Source organism: Giraffa tippelskirchi, chromosome 1 (assembly GCF_054371585.1).
Source record: "Giraffa tippelskirchi isolate mGirTip1 chromosome 1, T2T-mGirTip1v1.2.pri, whole genome shotgun sequence".
NCBI lineage: Eukaryota > Metazoa > Chordata > Mammalia > Artiodactyla > Giraffidae > Giraffa > Giraffa tippelskirchi.
Window position 1 is genome coordinate 31480546 of NC_137275.1, and position 27327 is coordinate 31507872.

Below are 27327 nucleotides of genomic sequence, written 5' to 3' on the forward strand. Positions count from 1 at the left end.
GACACCACAGTTCAAAGGCATCAATTCTGCAGCGCTCAGCTTTCTTCATCGTCCAACTCTCACATCCATACATGGCCACTGGAAAAACCATAGCCTTGACTAGACGGACTTTTGTTGGCAAAGTAACGTCTCTGCTTTTAAATATGCTATCTAGGTTGGCCATAACCTTCCTTCCTCTTTAAATTATATACATAACAATCTGTTACTTTTCTTCGAGTTCTTTGACAGGAAGTAAGGCCCTGACCCAGGTGAAGGGTGGTAACTTCAGGCTGAGCACAAGCATGTAGACCTCAGATTGGTTGGAACCAGAAAGCTGCTGATTAGGATTCCTGGACCACCACCCTATAACCTCACTACCAACCAATCAGAAGAAAGTCATGCATCCTGCAGCCCTCCCCTTAAGTTTCCCTTTAAAGATTCTTCCCTGAAGACTACTGGGGAGTTGAAGTGTTTTGAGCATGAGCCTCCCATACTCCTTGCATGGCCCTTGCAATTAGCCTTTCTCTGCCCAAATTCCAATGTTTCAGTTTGTTTGGTTCCATTGTGCATCAGGCATAGGAACTTGGGTTCAACAAAAAATACACACTTTCTCTGTTGCAACACTCAGTGGTCTCAGCATTTGACTTGCTATGCATCAGGCAAATGAACCTCATTTGGTTACACTGGCTACTCTGTAGAGAAAGGCAAAGAGGACAAAAGAAGAAGGGAGACAGTCAGAAGACTGATGCAGTAATCAAAGAAAAAGATGGGACTGACTTGGATCAAAGAGCTAACAGTGAAGATGGTGACAAATAATGCCATTCAGAAAATATTTGTGGGGAGAAACAATAAGAGTTTCTGATAGACTAGATTTAGAGGCGGGGGAAAAAGAAAAAAATTAAGGTTGACTCAAATTAGGAGTCTGAACCACTGAGATGAAATTTGAGAGGAGTAAGTTTGGCTCAGGGGTGGAATATTGACAATTTCTTTCTGAATCTGTTACATTTTAAATATACAAGTAATAAGGTCAGGTAAACAACTGTAAATGTAAATACATATCTGTAGCTCTGGGGAGAGATTGAGACCTGAAATATCTATTTGATGGCATTTACAGTTTCAGGGAAGTGGGGGACAAAAACCATGCTGGATGACTAGAAGAGGGAGTAGGAAATATAGCTTTTGGAAAATGGAAGGAAATAGCTTGACAATCAAGAAATATTTTGATAGCTAAAGAAGACGGAATGTTTTAGCATCACAACAGAAAAAGATTTAAATGAAAGAAGTTAAGTTTGATTTTCTTAAAATTAAGAACTTTATATCCAAAAGATACTAGTAAGGAATAAAAAAGTCAAAATGACAGAGTTAGAAGATATTTGCAATATACATAACAGATACCATATATCTAGAATATATAGGGAATGACTACAGATCAAAAGGAAAAAGATAACTCAAAAGAAAATGGAAAAAGATTGAAAGGGCATATCAGAAAAAAAGAAATTTAAGTGGCTGACAATGTAATATGAGGGGTTTAACCTTATTAGAAATAAAGAAATGTAAAATAAAGCCACTGTAATATATCACAGCTACACATTTACCAATGGATAAAAATGGAAAGTCTGACGATATTAAGCATTGGTAAGGATGTTGTTGTTTAGCCACTAAGTCATGTTCTGACTCATTTGCGGCCCCATGGACCGTAGTCAACCAGGCTCTTCATCCATGAGATCTCCCAGGCAAGAATACTGGAGTAGGTTACCATTTCCTTCTCCAGGGGATCTTTCCAATTAAGGGATCAAACCTACCTCTCCTGCATTGCAGGTGGATTCCTTACAACTGAGATGCCAGGGGTTCATTGGTAAGCATGGGAGAGTGTAAATTTCTTTAACTTGGAAAAAAAAAAATGACATTATCGAACAAAGAATATCATATGCATATCCTACAATACAGCAATCCTATTCCAAAGTAAACACTCTAGAAATAGTTGCACATGTGCAGGAATATTCAAAGCAGTATTATTCTTCACAGCCAAACAGTGGAAACAACCAAATGTCCATCAACAGTAAAACAGATAAATAAATCTTATTTTTCATACAATGGAATACAATACAGCAATAAAAATGAACAGACTAGAGTCACGCCTAACAACATGGCTGAAACTTAAAAAAACACCAAGTTAATGAAAGAAGCCAGTCACTAAAGAATATATACTGTCTTATTTGTTTTAAATGATATATTTTTAGGAATTCATTCTTACTAATTAAAAGGTATTTTTTAAAGCAAGTAATTAATTACCAAAAGATACAAGACAGTATTTACCTTTAGAGTTGCCAGCTAGAATTGTAATCATGAAGGGAAAGCCTGGTTTGTTAGCAAAGATTTGTGGGTATATGCTTTACAGTAAGCCATTAAGTTGCATATATATGTTTTATTTGCTTTCCTATATATGTATTGCTTTTCACATCACGGATACAGAATATCTGTGGGCATTCCACACATGGTGAGGGAAAGTAATCTATAATTTTCAGATCTTCCAGGAAAGAATGTTTGAAGAAAATATATGAAATTTTTAAAAGTATATATCATGATAGAGAACAGAAAAGAGCATTTTATTTCTGCTCATGATTCACACTAATCTTTTAAAACTTGTTTTTATTTGAATTTTAAAGATTTAGCGGGATTGCCTGTCAATGTTAACACTGTTATTATACATAAACATTTCTAATGTTCATGTACTGCTGTGCTTAGTTGTTCAGTCGTGTCTGACTCTTTGCTACCCCATGGACTGTAGCCTGCCAGGCTCCTCTGTCCATGGAATTTTCCAGGCAAGAATACTGGAGCAGGTTGTCATTTCCCACTCCAGGGGATCTTCCCAACCCAGGGATTGAACCCAGGTCTCCAGCATTGCAGGCGGATTCTTTACAAGCTGAGCCACCAGAGAAGGCCAAGAATACTGGAATGGGTAGCCTATCCCTTCTCCAGGAGATCCTTCCAACCCAGGAATTGAACTGGGATCTCCTGCATTGCTGGTGGATTCTTTACCAGCTGAGCTATCAGGGAAGCACTCTTATGTGCATAATACTATTCAAATATCTGACTTTATTTCTTCCACAATTAGCAGTTTTCCTAAACTATAAGTTTTTGAGGGTAAAGTAAAAAGATACATAAAACCCCCTTTTGTAACAAGAGGCCAGATCAAATGATTAGAGTTAAATCATATTCAATGCTACAGGTTAAATAATTGTACTTGCAAAAATAAAAGTAAAAATGGTTTAATAAAAGATTGTTTTGTTGTAAGTAGAAGGCTTCTTGAACACTTCATTCTGCTTTTACTAATTGCCTCTGCCTTAAAATCTAAACAAACTTCTCATTATAATAAAAATGTTCTGTTTTTGGCCTTGACTCCTTTAAGTACAGACAGTCCCAGGGATTTGACACATCCCCTGAGCTCCATCTAGCCACTGCCTCCAACAAAACTCCCCCCATGCAAGAAAAGAAAACTAAAGCTTCCATAAGTGTCAGTGCAATGAAACAGGGAATCTGAAAGTACAGAGTGAAGTCGCTCAGTCATGTCTGACTTTTTGTGAGCCGGTGGACTGTAGCCTACCAGGCTTCTCCGTCCACAGGATCTTCCAGGCAAGAGTACCGGAGTGGGTTGTCATTTCCTTCTCCAGGGGATCTTCCTGACCCAGGGATGGAACCCCGATCTCCTGCATTGCAGGCAGACGCTTTACCCTCTGAGCCACCAGGGACAAAAGGTATTGGTAAACTGGGTTTCAAGTGAGTCGGCCAGAAGTAGTGATTTTCTATAACTTTTAAACTGCCATACTTTTTTCTGCAATGTTTGCTTCCTTTCAGTTCTAATGCTGTCCTAACTCAGTACCTTTCATACTCATCATAGGCCACCTGAAAAAAAAAATTGCATTTTGCTCCTTTCATGATGATTGATGCATCTTTATAAGGTAATTTCACTAACATTTTTTTGTCCTGAACAGGCTTAGGATGCAACCCTGTTTCTTTTCAACCGTAAATGTATCACTTTCTCTCCACTTTTGACAGTAAGAGCAATTTCGTGAACTCATCAACATTGGCTCATAAGATATGTGTTTATCACCCACTTAGACTAATTAAAAAAACAAACAAACCTTTAAAATTATCCTACAGATGTTAAGGTCTGTATAATTATATTGTTCTGGTTTAAAAACGCAATCTCCATTTGGTTTATAGCATTTATCAGAAAAGAAAATATTTTTTCCTCTAAAACGCTGAAGCTTTTTACAATCCTTTCTCTAAAACTTTTCTCTTTAGAAGACTCAGCAAGCAGTACTAGTTGTCGTTAGTCGCACAGTTGTGTCTGACTCTTTGTGACCCCATGTACTGTAACCCATCAGGCTCCTCTGTCCATGGGATTCTCCAGGCAAGAATACTCGAGTGGATTGCCATGTCATTGTTGTTATAAATTGACGGTGACTTCATTTTTTTCCCCAAACCTGACCCAAGAAACATCAATTGAAAAATGAAACGCCTTTAAATTTAGGGTAACACTTCCCTATGGTGCTGCCGGCAACGCCCACGGGAAAAATAAGATGGAATCTAGGTGGTAAGGTCGACCTTCCTTTGTGCTTACTCTAGTTTCATTTGCCCATAGAGGCCCCACAGAGAGGCCTTGCACCTAACACGCTGGATTAGCATTCCCAGCACAGAACCACCAAGCCGACCACTTGGCACGTGTGCAGAATCTGCGCACAACGCTGGGATCCAAGATGGCGGCAGGGGGCTGGGTGCAGAAAGGCTGTGCCTAGCACGCCTAATCTAGAGTGTGAGCCCTGTGAGAATAGCACCCACCTCGTGAGAACTGTGCGGACCCAGCCAGATCTCCGCCAGATGAGGAGAATCCTGTAAAGCTACCCTGCTGCCAGCCTGTCAGGGAGAACATATAGTCTAGAGCAAGAGCTCACAACTCTCCATTCTTGTTATTGTTTAGTCGCCAAGTCATGTCCGACTATTTTGCAACCCCATGGACTGTAGCCTACCAGGCTCTTCTGTCCGTAGGATTTCCCAGGGGAGATAGTGGTTTGCATTCCCTTCTCCAGGGGATCTTCCCAACGCAGGGATCGAACCTGCATCTCCTGCTTGTCAGGTGAATTCTTTACCACTGAGCCACCCAGGATCCTGGACTAATGCTTCTCTTTGCTTTTGAACTGAACTTGGTCTCTTATTTGTGAGCAAGACCCTGGTCAGGTGGACCCTTGTTGGGGCCTGACTGCGAAAGGTAACAATGGCATGAGATTGAAATGAAGACTTCTTTTCTAGATACCCAGATGTAATTGTGACTTTCATTTCTTTGTAGGTTCACATAATATGTGGGATAAATGCCAACATGGAGACATAATTGTAGGACTCACTTCATGGCAAACACTATGAAAATTAGAATAACTCTTTCATGAGAAAGAGCTGTCTAATTAGAGGGATTTTTTTTACTCTGACTCAAAAGAAAGATTTTTTTATTATGCTCCTCTAAAATATATTCTTAAGTTTTAAAAGTAAAATTGAAAATTTCTAAATAATAATTCAAAATTGGACCAAATAAACAAGTTCATAAATGAGACAAAGAAAAGGGAAGAATAGTTTTTGAAAGTGTGCTAGCGTATGTCATCACAAATGTTAGATGTATAGAGAATACACTTTCAAACACATAAAATTATGGAGTTTAAAAAAATACTTAGAGTTGTAATTTCCATGTAGCATCTTCCTTTCAATGGCATCTTCCTTCTATATATTAATAATTTTTAAAGCTATCACCTTATATCTTTCTTTGACACCTCTAAATATCTTGCTTGAAAAATAAAACTTTTATGAAAATGCCCTTTTGATTTTTTAATATTTTTACTGAAATATAGCTTATGTACAATATTATATGTTACCAAAGTACAATATAGTGATTCACAATTTTTAAATGTTATACTCCATTTATAGTTATTATAAAATATTGGCTATATTCTCTATATTGTACAATACATCCTTGTAGCTTATTTTACACATAGTAGTTTGTACCTCTTAATCCCATACCCCTGTTGCCCCTCCCCTCTTTCCTCTCCACACTGGAAATCACTAGCTTGTTCTCTACATCTGTGAGTCTATTTCTTTTTTGTTATATTCACTAGTTTGTTGTACTTTTTAGATTCCACATGTAAGTGATATACATCTTTCTTGTCAGACTTATTTCAATTTAGCATAATACCCTCCAAGTCCATCTTCTTCATTAATTTATTTGTTGATGGACACTGAGGCTTACTTCCATATCTTGGCAACTGTAAATAATGCTGCTATGAACATTGGAATGCATGTGTCTTTCCAAATTAGTGTGAAAATTCCTTTCTGCATAACAAAATCTGCTTTTTAAAGCTCATACTCAAATCAGCTTCTTTATTGGCATGATATTTTCTTGTCATAAACTCAAGTATATCCCCCAGTCGTATCTCTTTCAAGCCCCAATTCTGCCTCATGATTGCAGCTATATACTTTATTCTTGGTAGATTTAGCCAATTCAGGGTTTTCTTGGGCAGTTTGGGGATTTTTTTAGGCAGGTTACTATAATTCCTTCTCCTTCTTTGAGTTCCAGGTGACCCAGCTTACATCACCTGGGGTGAGGGGATTGACCTACAGCCAGCCAGACTGTCACCTCCTGAGATACACATTCCCCACCTGCAGGAATTTCAACCCTCCACACCTGTCCTCTCAGAAGCCTGGGTTGCATCTTGACTCAGACTCTGACTCAATAGATCTTGCTGTTAACTTCTGGCACCATCTCCAAGAGGCCAGTCAGCTTTCTTATACATTTATTTCTACACACTGCCTAGAAGCACAGAACAAATAGACTACTATCCTTTACTATTCCCAGTCACCATCAAACTCAACAAGGCTACCTCAGGGACACACTGCCTCAATACACTGTGAAGTCTCTCTGCTGCTGCTGCTAAGTCACTTCAGTCGTGTCTGACTCTGTGCGACCCCATAGACGACAGCCCACCAGGCTCCCCTGTCCCTGGGATTCTCCAGGCAAGAACACTGGAGTGGGTTGCCATTTCCTTCTCCAATGCATAAAAGTGAAAAGTGAAAGGGAAGTCGCTCAGTCATGTAGCCTACTAGCGACCCCGTGAACTGTAGCCTACCAGGCTCCTCCGTCCATGGAATTTTCCAGGCAAGAGTACTGGAGTGGGTTGCCATTGCCTTCTCCGGTGAAGTCTCTACTGAAAGGCTTAAGCACCACGCTGGCATAAAGAACTCAGCAAGATGCAAGATCCCATGGTCTTATGAACTTCATATGATAAAGCAATATATTTTGAGAAGAACACACAGAGAAAGTAGAGATTGACCTAATCTTAAAGAATGAATGGATTTATATAGGCAAGTGAGTGAAAAAAAGCATATGAGTGATTTTGAAGAAAAGCACAAAAGCATAGCCTGGAATGCTCAGAGAAATATAATTAAAATAGAAACTGTTAAAGAATGCAAATGTATCCAATCCAGGTCCTATTAATAACCGATACAAGAACTGCCGTTATGATTTTTCATTCTAATACAAGTATGATTACTCTGATGACCTAAAGATCAGGTCATCAGGTCATGTTTGGTAGGGAACAATGGCGGGGAGTCTATGTGGAACAGTGTTTCCACTTGATCCTCTAAGTTTGAGTCTGTTTAACAAAGACTGTTATCCAAGGAAGCCTTTGTTCCCAGCATAACTGGATTCTCCCTTCCTGCTGGTCCCTGGCCTCTGGCAAATTCTTTTTCTTACAAGTGGCTAAACATTAGAATGTTTCCTATCTAGTCTCCACAACATTATCTAAATTGGCTGCTAAGAACAAGAATGATATCTAAAAATCTGAAAACTTACTGGTTAATTCCATATATACTTTTAATTAAAAAAATAATCAGCACCTTTTGGACTTCAGAGGATGAAAAACTCTTTAATGAACGCTAATATTAGGTTAGCAGTAAAAATGTTCGGGAGGAAGTCATGAGAGGGTGATATGAGTCTAAGGAGACAGGAGTTATGAGTTGTAGAGCATTAAGATTCTAGTGGAGGGTTAGAACTTGGAGAGCCATTGGTCTTCCACCCAAAAGCAATAACGAAATTGATAAAATCTAGGTGCAGGGTTCCCCAACCTCTGGGATCTATGCCTGATGATATGAGGTGGGGCTAATGTAATAATAGTAGAAATAAAGTGCACAATAAATGTAATGCCCTTGAATCATCCCAAAATCATCACCCCATCCCATCTGTTGAAAAACTGTCTTCCACAAAACCAGTCCCTGGTGCCAGAAAGGTTGGGTACCACTGAAGGGAATAAGAGGGGCAGCTGCTCTCTTCAGATTCACAAATACAGAACTGGGTAAAGACTATCCTTTTCAAACCAGGTGATCTTATTGCTTCCTCAACCACAATGAGAGTTAATTTTGCCTCTACTTGTGTTGAGTATTTATGATTTATGGAATAGCATACATACAGCTCATGTTTTACTAATGTACAATTAGGAAATGCTCAGAAAGTGCTTTGAAGATGCAAGGTTGTATGAGCACTGAGTATTATCATTACACCATTATCATAAAACACATAGTAGCCACTGAATATCATAAGCTAAATAGGTGGAGAATGACTGAGCTGCACAGCACTCAGGGAGAAGATGGCGAAAGGACATCCTCCACAGAGAGAGCAGGCATGGACACCACAGCAGAACAGGTGGGCTTAGGGGCTGGGCAGCAGGGGGGCTTGCCTTCCTTTCTCAGAGAAATTTTCTAAAGGGACCAAATTCATTAAAGTAGCTTCATTCGTATTTTAAAGTCTCAAAAATGAACTTTTTATGGAAATAGGAACAAAATGTATTCCAAATCAAAGAAAAACCAGAATGATTAAGATTGATAAATTCTAATCATCAGAGTCTGTTTTGCTTCTTTTTGTGAGAAATTTTTCCATCACAGTTAAAACATTCATGAGAAGTGTATGTATAAATTACTGAAGCAAAATTGGGACATTTTACTTTTTAAGATAACTTCACTTTGAAAATTGAAAGATCACAAGATAGTTATATATACATATATATTTAATGATGTGTGTTGATACAGAGACATTAATGTTCATATTTATAATATGCTATTTTACCTATAGGAAGTGATAGATAAAAGTTTAAGTCTTAATTTTTGATCATTGAAATATAAAGTGCTTTATTGCTATACATTTTTACTGGTATGATTTAATATTTTAGTTAGAAACAAGAACAGGAGGAGATTTTATTTCTTTTGATTAGCAACACCATATGCTTAGATAGCAGTTGGCCCAAAAGTCAAAAAAATGTGCTGACTGGTTCCATGGCACACACAGATGGACAGGTAAGTTTTGATTAGCACACAAAGATAAATGTTCACACACGTATTACAGTCTTTTCTGTTACTCCAAAATTCATGCCTTGACAAGTCCACTTAGCCTGATCCAGATTTTTAGACAACTTTTCTGGTTTTGACATCTTGCCAACATCTAGAGTCTAGGTGAACAGTTTAATAGAGGTCAGAATGTAACTTAATTAATAATTGGTCATTTTATGCATTCACATTAATATTTAATGTAACTAAAACAGAACTCTCGAAATCTTTTCCATTAAATTGTGACTGTTAATCCCTATGATTTAATTAACAAAAAGTCTAGTAAAAATGTTTGGCCTTGGCTCTAAGTAATATATTTTATGTTCATGTTAACTTGCTCGGTTTCTTATGCTCCATAAACAATATATGAGAAATAATGTATAGACACACCCTGATTTCATCTCTTCAAGCAAACAATTTTTAAGTAAAACTCACCAGTTAAGTCACACTTTCTGAAATTGATAAATCATCTTCAATATCATTATTACACCTGAGTAGCTTAAAACTTGTTGTTGCTGTTGTTGAGTTGCTAAGTCATATCCGACTCTCTGCAACCCCATGGAATGCAGCATACCAGGCATCCCTCTCTTTCACTATCTCCTGGAGTTTGCTCAGTCTCATGTCCATTGAGTCAGTGATGCCATCCAACCATCTCATATTCTGTCACCCCCTTCTCCTTCTGCCCTCAATCTTTCCCATCATCAGGGTCTTTTCCAATGAGGATTCAAGATACACTTGGTGAATAAATAAAACTCAGGAGAAATAGGCATGTTGTTGAAATCAAAATGTTTTTCTATTTCTCATGCCACCTCTCACCTAAGACTCAATTTCTGTTGATAGTCTATTTTGCAACAGACAATTCATATAATAACACTTTAAGAAAGTGGAATTTAATATGTCTCACATTGTTTTTAGAGAATAAAGAATCTGAATGGTAACAAGGTTTAATTTCTCTTTTGAATTTAGGAATACCCACACAAACACACATACACACAAAACACTCAAACAGAGGATAACTACTTTCCAAGTCAATAAAACCCATCTTCATCTTTGAAAACTCAGATAATGACAGAAATAAAGTTCATTTGCCTTTAAATTTTTATTAACTAACCATAATTTTACATTTTTGAATCAAGATAGTTAAGTCTTGATCACTACAGTGATCTTAGATTTTGGCTGGAAGATAAGTGAGAGTTGCAAGTTGGAGAGTCCTATATAATTTAATTTTCTTTCTGGAGAGCAGGAGAGAATCTTAATCCAAACTCTAACCTTATCACTAAATATACTGCTAATAATCAAAGAAGAAATTGCTACCTACCTAGAATGCTTGTCTTCCCTAGATTCAGAAGGCCCTAAAAGAAAATATTGTCCTACAGTTTCCACATTTTTAATAATGAAACAGGAATGGGTGATTTGCAAATTCCCTGCCAACTCCAAAAGGCCATGCATCTCTCATTCTAGGAACTTTACATTGAAGAGAAGTTTGAAGTCAAACAATCTTCCTAATAAACAAGTTCTTGTTTAAAAAGAATCAATTTTTTGTCACCTTATAGACAAAGAAGGAGAAAAAAATAAATGAAATGTACATGTATCTGTAGGTTGAATTATTATAAAATTGGCAATATTTAAATTTTTTTGATCCACAAAAGCAGTGTCTTTATATAGTTCAATATAGTTTTAAGAACACAGCTGAGATAAATAGAAAATGTATTCCAAGTATTTGCCACATCAAATTTCACACTCTATTTATCACATTTTCATTGAGGCTTATTCCATGGTAACCTGTATTAAGGAAAACATGCAGACATATACCTTTCAGTATGGAAGAGGATGTTTTAGGATAACATACTCATTCACAGGAATTTAAGTTGCCAAGGTTTTACCATGCCATTTAGTCTTTTCTTTTTCCAAAAACCGGGTGTCATATACTCTTCTAAACTCAGTAAGTGAATTGGTCCAACTGAAAAGTGTTTTCCTCTAAACTTTTACATAGTCAGGTATCCTTATGGTTTTTTTATTTTATTATGGACCAAAAGAGTTCATGACTATCATATTTCTATAGAAATATTGAGATATTAATTTTATGTGCAGGATGTAAACATAATTTTGACAAACAATATTTAAATAGTCGAAGTGAGTTTTCTTTTTAAGTAAAAGGAAATATCTAAAAAACTTAAAATTTGGACATTTATCTGCACCAAGGGTCTAGTAAATATTTCTCCAGGGAATATTACCTTTCAGGGAATGACTGTTAACTAACTAAAAAATAAATTTCTGATAGATACTTGACTCTATTTACAAATTAAAAATCAAATTAATACGAATGCTTTTAAACTAATGAAAATTTAGTATAATCATTTTAATGTATATATTTCAATGACATATACCAGCAATGTCTTTCACACATACAAGCATACCTGGAATATTATACATGTGGGTATATATAAAATATGAAATATATAATAGAAATTAAAATGTATATTATATTATCAATATAAGTATGAAGTGTTTTATTTTCTTAGGTAGAACATTCTACAGCACAACTGACCCAGTACCTTCAATAAGTCAATGTCACAAAAAATTTAAAAAGGAAAGCAGGATATGAAAGGTATTCTAGATTTAAAGAGACATAAGCAAAATAATAAACAAATGCAATGTGAAGGTTTTGATCTGATTTTTGTTCAACAACAAAATAATGTAAAATATATCTTGAGGAATATGAACTTGATATTACAGTATATTAAAAAATTATTACTAATTTTATTAGAAATGATCATTTTTAAATGCCCTTATTTTTTAGATAGAAAAAATTTAAAATTACTTTTCCATTGTTAATGTCATGATGCAATTATTTTCTATAATTATTACTTTCTGTAACTACTAATACTTCAGAAAAATAAATGAAAACTGACAAAATGTTTTTAAATCTATATGATTGATAAATTGAGGTTTATTAAACTATTTTCTATACTTTTACGTATATATTTAAATTTTCCATAACAAAATAAAACTTTTCTTGATCCTGTTTTCTTCACCATGTATATATTCCCATTTCTTTACTCCCTTTTTCAACAAAATCTTTGAAAGTGTGGTCAGTGCTTACTGTCTCTAGTTCCTCTACTTCCATTCTCTTTCAAACAATCTCTAGCTACTATCATACCCCTTCTATTCCTAAAATTTCTTGCATCAAGGTCACCAATAACCTCATAATGGTAAACCAATGATGAATTTTCAGCATCTATCAATTTATGAGCCATTGGCAATCATCTGACACAGTTGATCCCCTATGCAATCCTTGATACACTTCGATCGGTTCCCAGGACATCAATATTCTTGGTTTTCCTCCTACCCGCTTTGGTTGCTTCCTCTCAGTCTCCTTTGCTTGGTCTTCCTCTTCTCCCTGATCTCTTAAAATGGGAATGTCCCAGTGATCATCTCTTGATCTTTTTCTCTAGTTACACTAGCTCCTTTGGTAATGCCATCTAGTCCCAGAGCCTAATCTCTACGTTGAGGAGTGCCAAATGTATATCACCAACCCAGACCTCTATTCAAATCTCCAGACTTGTGTATCCTACCTGCATCTTCACTTGGATGACTAGTGAACATCTAAAACATAAAACTGAAATAATAATCATTTCCTCAAAAACCTGCTATAGCAATAACCTTCCCATCTCAGATGTAGACAACTCCCTCCCTCAAGCCCTCAAGCTAAAGAACTGGAAACAATCTTTCACATCTCTTTTCCATCCACTCCACCAGTTCATTGGGAACTTCTATCAACTCTGTATTCAGAATATATCCAATTCAAACCCTTTTCATTTTCTCCACCTCCAGCACTCTGGTCCAAGTCAATATCATATTGTACCCCAATTATTATAATTTCTTATCTTATCACTCTGCTTCCACCCTTGCCATGTATAATTTACTTTCCACAAAGCAGTCAGAGGGATCTCATTAAGAAATTAGGCTAAATCATCATAGTCTTCCATTCAAAGACTTCCAAAGTTCACATTTAACTCAGAGGGGAAAAATAAATTATTACAATGACCCACAGTCCCTATATGACCTGGACCCTGGTACCACTAAGAATTACTCTTACCACTTTCCCCCTCATTCACATTCCTGATGTAGCTCTACTTTCCCTACAGTACTTATTATCTTTTTACCAGTTATGTATCTTCTTTATTAAATATACTCTATTTGTTGTCTATATCCCCTTAGTAAAATGTAATCTTCATAAGGAAAGAGATTTTTATTCCTACAACTATGCCTAGTAGGTTATCTATAAATATTTGCTGAATGAAGTAAGTTTAATTTTATTCATTTTATTCATATGTGCTGAAAAATAAGCAGGTCAATATTAATTCGCTAGTTCTACATATTGTTCCCCAAGCTCAGCTGTCCACTGAGTCCATAATTAATGTAAAACAGTGCACTTTTACATTTTACATCAACGTCCATGTTTATTTCTGAGAGTATCCTATATTTTGCTCATATTAACACTTGCTTCCCTATCTTTACTGCTCAAAAGAACGGATTCAATCACAGAAATGAAAATCGCAAGGTGTGGAACAATTACCCTGGGTATCTTAATGATGGTCATCGCCATACTAGTCATCGGACTCATTGTTTGTTTTGTCACTTATGGTGAGTACTCAATATGTCTGACTTTCTGATCATACAGAATTATTGGTTGCATTATTGGGAAAATTAGGAATTTTGAGGATGAGGGAAGGAAAACAGTCCGAGAAGATTATTAGACAGAGAGAATTTCTTGTGGTTAATAACATTTAATGAGATTGTTCTTTAGCAAACTTTGGCTTAGGGCATTCTGCATCCAAAGATTTGATGTGGTGGTTTCTGGGTAAAGATTTATGCTCTCAATTCAATGTATTATTGAATCAAGTAGTCATAGCCCCTACCTTTGCTGAGCATAGAACTTTCTGAAGAGAAGTCAGTAAGTTAACAAATAAACGTAAGTCTATAACATGGGCATCTAAGCTTTCTTATCCCAAGGCCTGTAATTTTTTCTCTATCCTAAGTTTTCTTCTCATAAAATTCTTACTAAAAAGTAGAATTTTCCCTATTATTGAGGAATAAAATTTAAAAGGTCAGTACAATATTTTTCTATATTTTGCATACTATAGAAAAAAATATGGAGTCATCCTGGGAGCCTTCCTGGTGGCTCAGATGGTAAAGAATCTGGATGCAAAGCAGGAGACCCAAGTTCGATCCCTGGGTCAGGAAGATCCCCTGGAGGAGAGCATGGCAAGCCACTCCAGTATTCTTGCCTGGAGAATTCCATGGACAGAGGAGCCTGGAGAGCTACAGTCCATGGGGTCACAAAGAGTAGGACACAGCTCAGTCACTAATGCTTTACTAATGTTTTTCTTAAAAACAGCTTTTTGTGCCAAGTTTTCTGTTCTATTCTTGTTACTGTCTTTAACTCACTCTTTCTTAACCTTTTTAAGAATGAGGACTTTTTATAGGGGAAATTTTTTTCCTACATTCCCTCAAGAGAATAAATACTTCTTGAATTAAAAAAGGCATAAACAATATAAATTTAGTAATGCTTTTAGTTAACCTGCTTAATTACATCTATATATGTTTGAAAATGACTAATATATATAAGAATCATTTTTTATTAAGTAGAGAAAAAAATGCCTGGTGTATATATATATATATATATATATTCCCCAGAATCATCTCTGCTGCCAACTTACCCCTACCCTCTATAATTCATGGCTTATAGGATGGGAACAACTGCTGTAAAGCATAGTTGTATTTTCTTAAAAAAATACATTTAGAAAGAGGCTTTCTGGCTAAATAAACATTCCTTTCAGTTTATAAGAAGACAAGAACTTGGATAAAGAGAAATTGAGTTGTGTATAATGGAATAAAGAGGCCATCTCCCCAGTAACTATGTGTTTTACTACCATATGTTTCATCTTCCAGAGACAGACACAATTGTGTGAACACTATCATTAGGTAGGTTATAATGCCAGCTGCTACCACAGCCAAAACACGAGTCATAGTCATAGTATATGCCCGTAAACCTTTGAGTAAGAGGTGTTCACTCGAGACAGACTCGTTGCCTTTCATCAAGTGTGTAAAAGTGCCAGAAACTGCCAGATAAGAAAAAGATATTTGAATAGGTTATCTTTAGAGATAAGTGAGCTGTAATTTCCCATACAACTACAACCACCCTGATATGTGAAGAATAGGTGATGTATTTCCCTTTACATCAAGCTGAGAGAAGGACTTTGAAAGAGACCAATGCAACCCTAAGAAGACTTGTAGATCCAAGAAAAGAGTGAACTGGACTCTGACTCACACGTGGACATTCTAAAAGGCAAGAGAGGTGGTGCTTGTTTAGCAGAGTGAAGAGAAGATAGTACCCTTGGGCCGTTTGAACAGCTAGTCTTCGAGACAAATAATGCATAAAATGTTTCCTGTGAAACAGATATAGACCACCCCAGAAAAAAGTCCCATCACCTTAGGTCCTTTTCAAGAGGCCACCTGGAGGGGTAATCAGATCTTCAGTTAAAGAATGGGAAATATCTCCAGCTACTTAAATGCTAAGGAATGAGTAAAGTCAAGCTGGAATTATTACATTTGTTCATGTAAAGGAACTGTAGTTGAAACATCACCAGTAATGAGTAGAAAAATGAATGTCAAAATTCAGGGGAAAAAAACTAGAAAGAAGTTAATTTTATTTATTTTTTATTTTTTTAATTTTTTTAATTTTTTAATTTATTTATTTTAATTGGAGGCTAATTACTTTACAATATTGTAGTGGTTTTTGCTATACATTGACATGAATCAGCCATGGGTTTACATGTGTTCCCCATCCTTAACCCCCCTCCAGAAGTTAATTTTAAATACAAACCAAGTTCCTAGAGCACAAGAGCTAGATGCCAAATTCTCAACCATTCCAGGTAGGCACCTACAGGAGTCCAAATCCTGTAAATTAAGTGGAAAAGGAGAAATAGCTAGACTTAGTGGGTAAAGAGGTTGGGAAGGAAACTATCTCAACTTTAAATTAAGCTCAAACTTTGATTATTAAATGGACCTGGATATCTTACTTTCTGAATCGAGATCCTGTTTTGTGTTTATAGTGACTGTAAGACTTTTTAACACTAAAGAATTAAATCAAATTTTTATGGTTACATCCTATAAAATATACTTGTTTGAAATACCAGTCTGTATACATGTGTATATAGTACAAATATATGCTTCATGTTGCATATAATGTATATATGAAAGTGAAAGTGTTAGTTGCTCAGTCATGTCTGACTCTTTGTGACCCCAGGGACTGTAGCCCACCAGGCTACTCTGTCCATGGAATTCTCCAGGCAAGAATACTGCAGTGGTTAGCCATTTCTTGCTCCAGGGGATTTTCCTGATCCAGGGATTGAACCCAGGTCTCCTGCAGTGCAGGCAGATTCTTTACCATCTGAGCCATCAGGGTAGCCCAATGTATATATAATACACATATTTTATATATTGTATACATAATCACCACTTGCAGATTATTCTAAAACAATTAAATACAGATAATTTCAGTGGGCCCAGAAGAAACTACTCATGGGAGAAAAGAGTATGAATTCTAATATATTTAAGATACACTCTTGGAGTTAGTCATAGTAATATCTATTTCCCAGAAATTATAAAAGTTAATGGCTTATAAAAACTTCCATAAAGGAGAAAATCCAAAATTAAATACCTTTGTATGAAAATAATAAGTAATTTTTGTAAATGATGTAAGTTTTCTCAAGTCATAGTACACCTGTAAAAACAGGAATAGAATATTCTGATACTGTGTAAAGTACTTTGGTAGAGTTTCCAAAGTCCTAGATTTTATTTCTTTGTTTTTTTAAAGACCATTTGTTTTTACTTTTAGGCCACCTACCTGATTCCACAATATCTTGTATGAACTAAAAAATTAAATCAGAAAGACCCTTTTAAGAATCTATCTGGTTGTCACTAAATAAACAAAATCTCAATCTGATTAAACAAATTTTATACTTTTTATCCAGATGTTTTGGTATCATTTAAAGGCAGTCTCTTAAATAAGGCTTCCCTCACCATTTTAAGATTTTCTAGTTCACTATTCCAGACACCAAACCTGGAAGTAACTACCCATCTCCTCTCAATAAGGACTCATTCCTCTGGGCCAGTGACCAATTAAACAAGGACAGCTGGACAAACCAAAGCACAGCACAGATACTCACTCCAAAAACCTACCTTTTTCTACTTCACATGACTGTATGCAATGATAATGTTGTGTTTGTTATCTATTTGGTTAACTTTTTAAGAGATGATAGAGTGCCTTCTTCTTTCTCCCATTATATCTGAAGTCTTAGTCACTTAGTCGTAATCTGATTCTTTGCAACCCCATGGACTATAGCCCACCAGGCTCCTCTGTCCATGGGGATTCTCCAGGTAAGAATCTGGAGTGGGTAGCCAATCCCTTCTCCAGGGAATCTTCCCAACCCAAATATCGAACTCAGGTCCCCTGCATTGCAGGCAGATTTTTTTACTATCTGAGACACCAGGGAAGCCCACATATATGAAACTGGATATAAATTCAACCCAACAAGCCATTCACTGGGTGACTGGAGGTGGAGGTTTATTCACTAAGTTGTGTCCAACTCTTGCAATCCCATGGACAGTAGCCCCCCAGGCTCTTCTGTCCCTAGGAATTCCCAGGCAAGAATATTGGAGTGGGTTGCCATTTCCTTCTCTAGGGAATCTTCCCAACCCAGGTCTCCAGTGTTGCAGGCAATCTCCTGCAATTGCAGGCAAATTCTTTACCAACTGAGCCACCAGAGAAGCCCCATTGGATAACTACTATATACTTAATGCAAATAGTAGGGTAGGTGCTATAATGGGAGTATAGCATTAGTGGAGGAGAGTTTCTAAAATATCATATTAGTACTTTTCCTCAAGTGCTCAGCTTCTAGTACAGGGTCAGCCCACTTTTTCTGCAAAGGGTCATACAGCATACAATTTCCTCTCTGTGTGTGATAATAGCCTATCACAACTCGAATCTAATGTTGTAGTGACACTTTAGCCAATATGTAAATAAGTGAACATAGCTAATTTCCAATAAAACTTTACTCATGGACATTGAAATTTGAATTTCAGGTAGTTTTCACATGACATAAAATATTATTTTTACTTTTTTCAACTTTTAAAAAATGTAAAAGCCTTCTTAGCTCATTTGCTGTTGTTCAGTTGCTCAACCATATCTGACTCTTTGTGACCCCATGGACTGCAGCACACTAGGCTTCCCAGTCCTTTACCATCACCCAGAGTTTACTGAAACTCATGTCCATTGAGTCGGTGATGCCATCCAACCATCTCATCCTCTGTCATCCCCTTCTCCACCTGCCTTCAATCTTTCCCAGCATCAATATCTTTTCTAATGAGTCAGCTCTCAGCATCAGGTGGCCAAAATATTAGAGCTTCAGCTTCAGCATCAGTCCTTCCAATGAACATCCAGGACTGATCTCCTTTAGGATGGACTGGTTGGTCCTCCTTGCTGTCCAAGGGACTCTCAAGAGTCTTCTCTAGCACCACAGTTCGAAAGCATCAGTTCTCCAGCACTCAGCCTTTTTTACTGTCCAGCTCTCATATCCGTGGACTTCCCTGGTGGCTCAGAGGTTAAAGCGTCTGCCTCCAATGCGGGAGACCTGGGTTCGATCCCTGGGTCTGGAAGATCCCCTGGAGAAGGAAATGGCAAATCACTCCAGTATTCTTGCCTGGAGAATCCCATGGACGGAGGAGCCTGGTAGGCTACAGTCCACGGGGTCGCAAAGAGTCGGACACGACTGAGCGACTTCCCTTCCCTCTCATATCCGTACATAACTACTGTAAAAACCATATCTTTGACTATAGGGACTTTTGTAGGCAAAGTAAAGTCTCTGCTTTTTAATACATTGTCTAGATTTGCCATTGCTTCTCTTCCAAGGAGCAAGTGCCTTTTAATTTCATGGCTGCAGTCACTATCCACAGTGATTTTGGAGCCAAAGAAAATAGTCTATGAGTCTTAGCTCATAGGCCATACGAAACTCAGCAGCAGGCTAAATTTTATAGTTTGCTCATCCCTGATCTAGAGTAATAAATTTTAGCCCTGACTGCACCTTAGAATCACTTGGAAAGCTTTTTAAAAGAATACTAATACAAAAACCCCACTCATAAATGCTGTCTGGAATGGAAATTTTAACTTTAAAAGCTCCCCAGATGGTTCTAATGTTCGGCCAAAGTCAGAACTACTGATCTGGAAGGAGACAGATACAATATAAGATTCAGAGGTACAAATAAGATACAAATAAGCTTAGAGGTCAGTGACTCAGGTTCAGTTTGTCACTTCAAGATTTCAAGGACCCAGTCCCCTTCAATCTTGCTACATTGTCCAGATCTTCTCAATGTTCAAAGTGACGGTGTCAGTTCTGACCATCAGGTTCTCATTCCAGCCAGACAGAAGGCAAAGTAGGAAGGAGATGAGCATGCTTTCTATCAATAAGAAAACATCTCAGGAGCTGCACATACCATTTTCTCTTTCATTCCATTTGTCAAAACCTAAGTGCACTCCATCACTCCCAGATGGAATAAACAGGGGCAGAAAAATATAGATTTTTATTTATGGATAGAATCTCCTCAGTTAAAAATCACAAACTATATTGCTATAGGAAAAGAGAAGGTAGAATATCAAGAAGTAGCACATAATGTCTTCCTCAGGAAGTTAAAATTCTATCTAGGTTAGGCTGTGAGTAATTGATGAGGAAATGAGCAGATGAGATTTCCAGGAAAGTTTTCGAATATGCATGGAGAATGTTAATCTGTCTGGATGGTTTTCTCACTACTGGTAATTCAGGAAATTTCAAATATTCCTGTGCCAACTGTAAATGGAAACTGTTAATCCCAAAATAGCAATCTCACTTTCAAGGAACAGGAAAAGAAAGGGAAAACAGAGTCAAGGCAAAAATTATTCCTTCTTGAATTGAAATTTATTTTCTTTGTTTTGTTTTTGCTTCTTAGCAAAGAACAAAATGATATTAATAAGTTTGTGAGGTACTTTTCCTAGACTTTCTCTTCAGGGCTAAGTTTAATGGAAAAAAGCATTTCCTTGACTCTCCAGATCCTAGTCTAGAAAACTACTTTTAACAAGTCCTAAACATTGAGAACAGAAACTAAGGACCAATCTGGTAGTATTTCAGGTGATTCATTTTTTAAGATAATAGCAGCCAAAAATGGGAGCAATTGGTGGCCACTGGAATTCAGTTTTGAGCAAATAAGTCACCGTGTGTGAGAAAGAGCTAGGGGTGGAAAATTCAAGGACAAGTACACAAATGCTGTTATCAGTTAAATTATAAGCCCACGATATATGTATGGTCCTGACCACAAAAAGAATTCTATTTATCACAGGACAAGTAGAAAATTCAACATAAATCTATTTCCTTGAACAGCATTTTTTTTATTACTTCTCAGTAGTTTTGGAAAGATACAAAGAGTAGGGGAGAAATCTGGCACATGGACCAAGTGAATAACATCAGCTCTAATGGGACAAACTGATATCAGGTGCCTAATATTTGCTGAAGGACATATAACTGTTGTGATACTTATTGGCAGAAAAATTAGCAAACCATAATCTAAATCTAGTCATAAAAAACATCAGTTTTGTTCAAATGTCAAGCCACATAAAACTCCCATATTCTTTCTTTAGAATTCTAGAGAGGTTGTGTCTCATAATTACTCTTCTTTTTTAGAAAAGTCTATGTTATTTTGGACCATTAATGCTATCCTCTCTAGATGTGCATTTTCTTAATCTTGGTCTGTATAGAACTGATGGAGCATCCATACAGGAACCAAACACTACATTTCACTGATAATCCCAGGCCCCCACTTCATCCCACATAGGAATCTTAGCTATCACTAACTTCCCAAGTGATCTAGCACAAAGGGAAAATTTTCTGTAGTTGCAAGTCATTAATTCGTGATGGGAATTGCTAAAGCCCCATCAGAAATCTGAACAAAGAAAAGAATTTGGGATATAGGAGAGAAGTAGTATAAAGACTTAACCTTGACTATCACAGGAAAGAAGAAAATAAGTAGTTGAAAACAACTTGTTAGGCAGGAACACCAGAGGTACAAAAGTAAAATTTTTCTGTTGTAAAACCACGGCATTTCAAGAAGTAAGGAGGACATAGCCCCTAACAAGACATTTACCTGAAAACCTGCCATGTCTTCCTCTTCCACTTCCTCCTCTAGGTTTCTTCCTCAAGTGAAATAATGTGGAGAAATCACAGCAGCATCTTCAGAATATGCCTTTAAAGGCTTCAGCACAGACCCTTACCTGCTACCACCAAGGCCACCGGCAGAAGGGCCTGGAAATTCAGGAAAGTCCACCCTTCCCTGTCTCAGGAGAGATTCAGGAAAGATGCTGCTGCTGCTGCTAAGTCACTTCAGTCATGTCTGACTCTGTGCGACCCCATAGACGGCAGCCCACCAGGCCCCGCCGTCCCCGGGATTCTCCAGGCAAGAACATTGGAGTGGGTTGCCATTTCCTTCTCCAATGCATGAAAGTGAAAAGTGAAAGTGAAGTTGCTCAGTCGTCTCTGACTCCTAGCGACCCCATGGACTGCAGCCTACCAGGCTCCTCCATCTATGGGATTTTCCAGGCAAGAGTACTGGAGTGGGGTGCCATTGCCTTCTCCCAGGAAAGATGACTCCTACGTGAAGAACAAACTTTGAGCTTCTCCTTCTCTGTCTTTCTTCCTTCCCACAGATGTCCCAAATTTTGCTATACAGTGACTAATGTGGGCTGCACCACTCTGCCTCTACGAAACCCATGCAGAACAGACCCTGTTATCTACCCTAGGACCAAAGGCTGAACCCAACCCTCATAAATATGCTCGGGAACCCAGATACTTAACCCTGGCCTCAGAATCATCTAGGGCTCTTAATTAAAACAACATTCATGTTCCCACCAAGAAGAATAAACAGATCTGTCGGAGAGGACACAAAGGATGATAGCTCTTAAAAGTCCACATGTGATCTTAATAGAAAGTGCAGGCTTAGAGTCACTTATCTACACCCCACTTTTCAAGCTTTAATGTGCATAAAAATCAGTTGGAAGGATGTTAACTAGACTTATTATGGTGATCATTTTTCAATATGTACATATATTGAATCATTATTTTGTACACATGAAACTCTGGTAGCTCAGTTGGTAAAGAATCTGCCTGCAGTGCAGGAGACCCAGGTTCGATCCCTGGGTTGGGAATATTCCCTGGAGAAGGAAATGGAAACCCACTCCAGTATTCTTGCTTGGAAAATCTCATGGACAGAGGAGCCTGGTGGGCTATAGTCCATTGGGTCACGAGTCGGACATGACTTAGCGACTAAACTACCACCACCACACATGAAGTTAATATAATGTTGTATGTCAATTATAGCTCAGTTTTAAAAACCACTTGGAAATCAAACAAAAATAAATAAAAATACAGAGAGAAAAACTGGTCAGGATAATAGTCTTCCCTGGAGCTCTTAACCCTAGCCCAGAATGTGACCTGGAAGCTTTAAAAAATGTGACTCTTCTAGGAAGGAAAAACCAATAAAAATATTAGTTAGATCATAGACCATAATTTTTCTTGCTCAAGCTCTAGGTTACATTTGAAGGACAGAAGCTAATCCTTTAATACAATAGTCTGATAATTCCTTTGAATGCCAACAGTGGCACTCAATTGACCACTTTACCATCTAATTCAGGACTCAGAGCTCTAACAGGACAACAGACCTAGGGAATGGCTTAAAATTCTTTTAGTAGTTCAACACATTGATAAAGCCTAATACTGTCTTAATGGCCTAGATTTTCAACCCTGATATCCTAATGGAAAATTAAGAAGTCATACAGTATTTATGAATAAAAATATATAATGACAAAACTACTATGTTCCTTTGAAACTTTCTTTTTCCAGCTTTCATTTCAGTTCAGTTCAGTTCAGTCGCTCAGTCATGTCTGACTCTTTGCAACCCCATGAATCGCAGCACCCAGTCGTCCCTGTCCATCACCAACTCCCAGAGTTTACCCAAACTCATGTCCATCGAGTCAGTGATGCCATCTAGCCATCTCATCCTCTGTCGTCCCCTTCTCCTCCCGCCCCCAATCCTTCCCAGCATCAGGGTCTTTTCCAATGAGTCAACTCTTCGCATGAGGTGGCCAAAGTATTGGAGTTTCAGCTTCAACATTAGTCTTTTCAATGAACACCCAGGACTGATCTCCTTTAGAATGGACTGGTTGGATCTTCTTGCAGTCCAAGTGACTCTCAAGAGTCTTCTCCAACACAACAGTTCAAAAGCATCAATTCTTCGGCACTCAGCTTTCTTCACCGTCCAACTCTCACATCCATACATGACCACTGAAAAAACCATAGCCTTGACTAGATGGACATTTGTTGGCAAAGTAATGTCTCTGCTTTTAAATATGCTATCTAGGTTGGTCATAACCTTCCTTCCAAGGAGTAAGAGTCTTTTAATTTCATGGTTGCAATCACCATCTGCAGTGATTTTGGAGCCCAAAAGAATAAAGTCTGCCACTGTTTCCACTGTTTCCCCATCTATTTCCCATGAAGTGATGGGACCAGATGCCATGATCTTAGTTTTCTGAACGTTGAGTTTTAAGCCAACTTTTTCACTCTCCTCTTTCACTTTCATCAAGAGGCTCTTTAGTTCCTCTTCACTCTCTGCCATAAGGGTGGTGTCATCTGCATATCTGAGGTTATTGATATTTCTCCTGGCAATCTTGATTCCAGCTTGTGCTTCCTCCAGCCCAGCATTTCTCATGATGTACTCTGCATATAAGTTAAATAAGCAGGGTGACAATATGCAGCCTTGATGTACTCCTTTTCCTATTTGGAACCAGTCTGTTGTTCCATGTCCAGTTCTAACTGTTGCTTTCTGACCTGCATACAGGTTTCTCAAGGGATAGGTCAGGTGGTCTGGCATTTCTATCTCTTTCAGAATTTTCCATAGTTTATTGTGATACACACAATCAAAGGCTTTGGCGTAGTCAATAAAGAAGAAATAGATGTTTTTTTGGAACTCTCTTGCTTTTTCAATGATCCAGCGGACATTGGCAATTTGATCTCTGGTTCCTCTGCCTTTTCTAAAACCAGCTTGAACATCTGGAATTTCACAGTTCACGTATTGTTGAAGCCTGGCTTGGAGGATTTTGAGCATTACTTTATTAGCGCGTGAGATGAGTGCAATTGTGCAGTAGTTTGAGCATTCTTTGGCATTGCCTTTCCTTGGGATTGGAATGAAAACTGACCTTTTCCAGTCCTGTGGCCACTGCTGAGTTTTCCATATTTGCTGGCATATTGAGTGCAGCACTTTCACAACATCATCTTTCAGGATTTGAAATAGCTCAACTGGAATTCCATCACCTCCACTAGCTTTGTTCGTAGTGATGCTTCCTAAGGCCCACTTGACTTCACATTCCAGGATGTCTGGCTCTAGGTGAGTGATCACACCATTGTGATTATCTGGGTCGTGGAGATCTGTTTTGTACAGTTCTTCTGTGTATTCTTGCCACCTCTTCTTAGTATCTTCTGCTTCTGTTAGGTCCATACCATTTCTGTCCTTTGTCAAGCCCATCTTTGCATGAAATGTTCCCTTGGTATCTCTAATTTTCTTGAAGAGATCTCTACTTAAATATAATTGACATATGACATTAATGTCAGTTGAAGGTATATAACAAATTGATTTGATATACTTATATATTGCAAAATGGTTACTACTATACACTTATATATTACAAAATGATTATCACAATATGCTTATACATTATTTAATATGTTTCATTGTTAGTGTATAGAAACACAACTGTTTATACAGTTAAAAAAAAAAAAGAAAAGAAACACAACTGATTTTGTATCCAACAACTTTACTGACTCAATTAGTTCTAACAGTTTTTTGGCAGAGTCTATAGAAATTTCTCTATATAAGATCATCCATGTGCAAATCACAATTTTCCTTCTTCCTTTCTAATTTGGATGCCTTTTATTTCTTTCTCTTACCTGATTGCTCTGGCTAGGATTTCTAGAACTATGCTGAATAGGAGTAGTGAGAGTGGGCACCCTTATCTTGTTCCTGACCTTTCAACCTTACATCCTTGATTATCATGCTGACCGTGGGTTTGTCACGTATTACCTTCATTATGTTGAGGCTTGCTCCCTTAGGTTTTTACAATGTGAAAGGTTGTATTTTGTCAAATGCTTCTTCTGCCTCAGTTGAGATGATCAGTGATTTTTATCTGTCATTCTATTAATATGGTGTATCAAATTTATTGATTTGTGTATATTGAACTATCCTTCAATTCCAGGGAGACATATCAATTGTGGTATATGATCCTTTTAATGTGTATTAATAGTTACATTCAATCTGCTATCATTTTGTTGAGGATTGTTGTACAATATTCATTAGGGATTTTATTGCAGTGTCCTAATCTGGTTTTGATATTAGGGTAATACTGGCCTTGTAAAATGAGTTTGAGCTTCTCTGGTGGCTCAGTGGTAAAGAATCCACCTGCCAGTTCAGAAGACTTCAGCTCAATCCCTGGGTTGAAATATCCCCTGGAAAAGGAAATGACAACCCACTCCAGTATTCTTGCCTGGGAGATCGCAAAACAGAGGAGCTTGGCAGGCTACAATCCATGGGGTTGCAAAGAGTCAGACATGGCTTAGCAACTAAGCAACAACAAATGAATTTAGAAGTGCTCCTTTCTCTTCTATTTTTTAGATTATTTTGAGAAGTATTAACATTAATTCCTTAAATGCTTTGTAGAATTCATTGGAGAAACAATCTAGCCCTGGGCTTTTCTCTTTGGGGAGGTTTCTGATTGTTGGTTCAAACTCCTAACTCATTATTGGTCCATTCAGATTTTCTCTTTCTCCATGATTCAGTCTTGGCAGGTTGTATGTTTCTAAAAATTTATCTATCCCTTCTTTTTGGTGCATAATCGTTAATCAACTTTTTGGTGCATAATTGTTCATAGTAGTCTCATGATCCTCTGTATTTCTGTAGTATCAGTTACAAAGTTTTCTCTTTAATTTCTGGTTTTGAATCTTCTCTCTGTTTTTCTCCATCTAGCTAAAATTTTGTTGATCTTGTTTAAAGTTTCAAGAAACCTTGATCTTTGCTTTACATTATTTCTGCTCTGATTTTGTTGTTTTTTTGCTTCTGGTAACTTTTGGGCTTCCCCAATGGCTCAGTGGGTAAAGAATCTGACTGCAATGTAGGAGATGAAGGAGAAAAGGGTTTGATCCGTGGGTCATGAAGATCCCCCGGAGAAGGGTATGGCAACCCACTCTAGTATTCTTGCCTAGAGAATCCCATGGATAGAGGAACCTGGGGGGCTATAGTCCACAGGGTCGCAAACAGTTGGACATAGCTGAAGTGACTAAACATACACACACACACACACACACACACACACACACACTATTATTATATCATTGTCTATTTCTCCCTTCAGATCAATATTTAGATGCTCTGATGTTGGATGTATAAGTATTTAAAATTTTTATGTCTTCTTAATGAATTGACCCCTTTATAATTACATATATTATTATGTTATGATCTTCTTTGTCTCTTATTATTCAATACTATTTTTAGCTTAAAATCTATTTTATCTAAGTATAGGCATTCCAGTTTGAGTATTATTATTTTTATCACTTTTGCCAATAAAATTCAAGAAAAATGCTATCTCATTTTACTTTGCTTTTTTTTTTTTTTTTTTTTTTACTATTAGTGAGTGTATAGGAGAAGGCAATGGCATCCCACTCCAGTACTCTTGCCTGGAAAATCCCATGGACGGAGGAGCCTGGTAGGCTACAGTTCATGGGGTCGCTAAGAGTCAGACAC

General features: G+C 37.4%; 1 protein-coding gene and 1 long non-coding RNA gene across 3 annotated transcripts in view; one reads left to right on the forward strand and one right to left on the reverse strand.

Annotated features, from left to right (window-relative positions):
- Nucleotides 1-27327, reverse strand: part of LOC145544777 (uncharacterized) — a 207062-nt gene that overhangs the window by 99436 nt on the left and 80299 nt on the right. The gene's annotated exons all lie outside the window — the stretch shown is intronic.
- Nucleotides 3474-27327, forward strand: part of LOC145544738 (transmembrane protease serine 11C-like) — a 69637-nt gene continuing 45783 nt past the window's right edge. The window contains exons 1-2 of one of the 2 annotated variants that reach the window (XM_081587861.1): nt 3474-3734; nt 13928-14043. In XM_081587861.1, the coding sequence (XP_081443987.1) occupies nt 13947-14043 (97 nt within the window). In that variant the 5' untranslated portion in view covers nt 3474-3734; nt 13928-13946. Of the gene's footprint in view, nt 3735-8614; nt 8720-13927; nt 14044-27327 lie in introns of those variants that run through there. The other variant, XM_081587853.1, reaches the window with a different exon arrangement.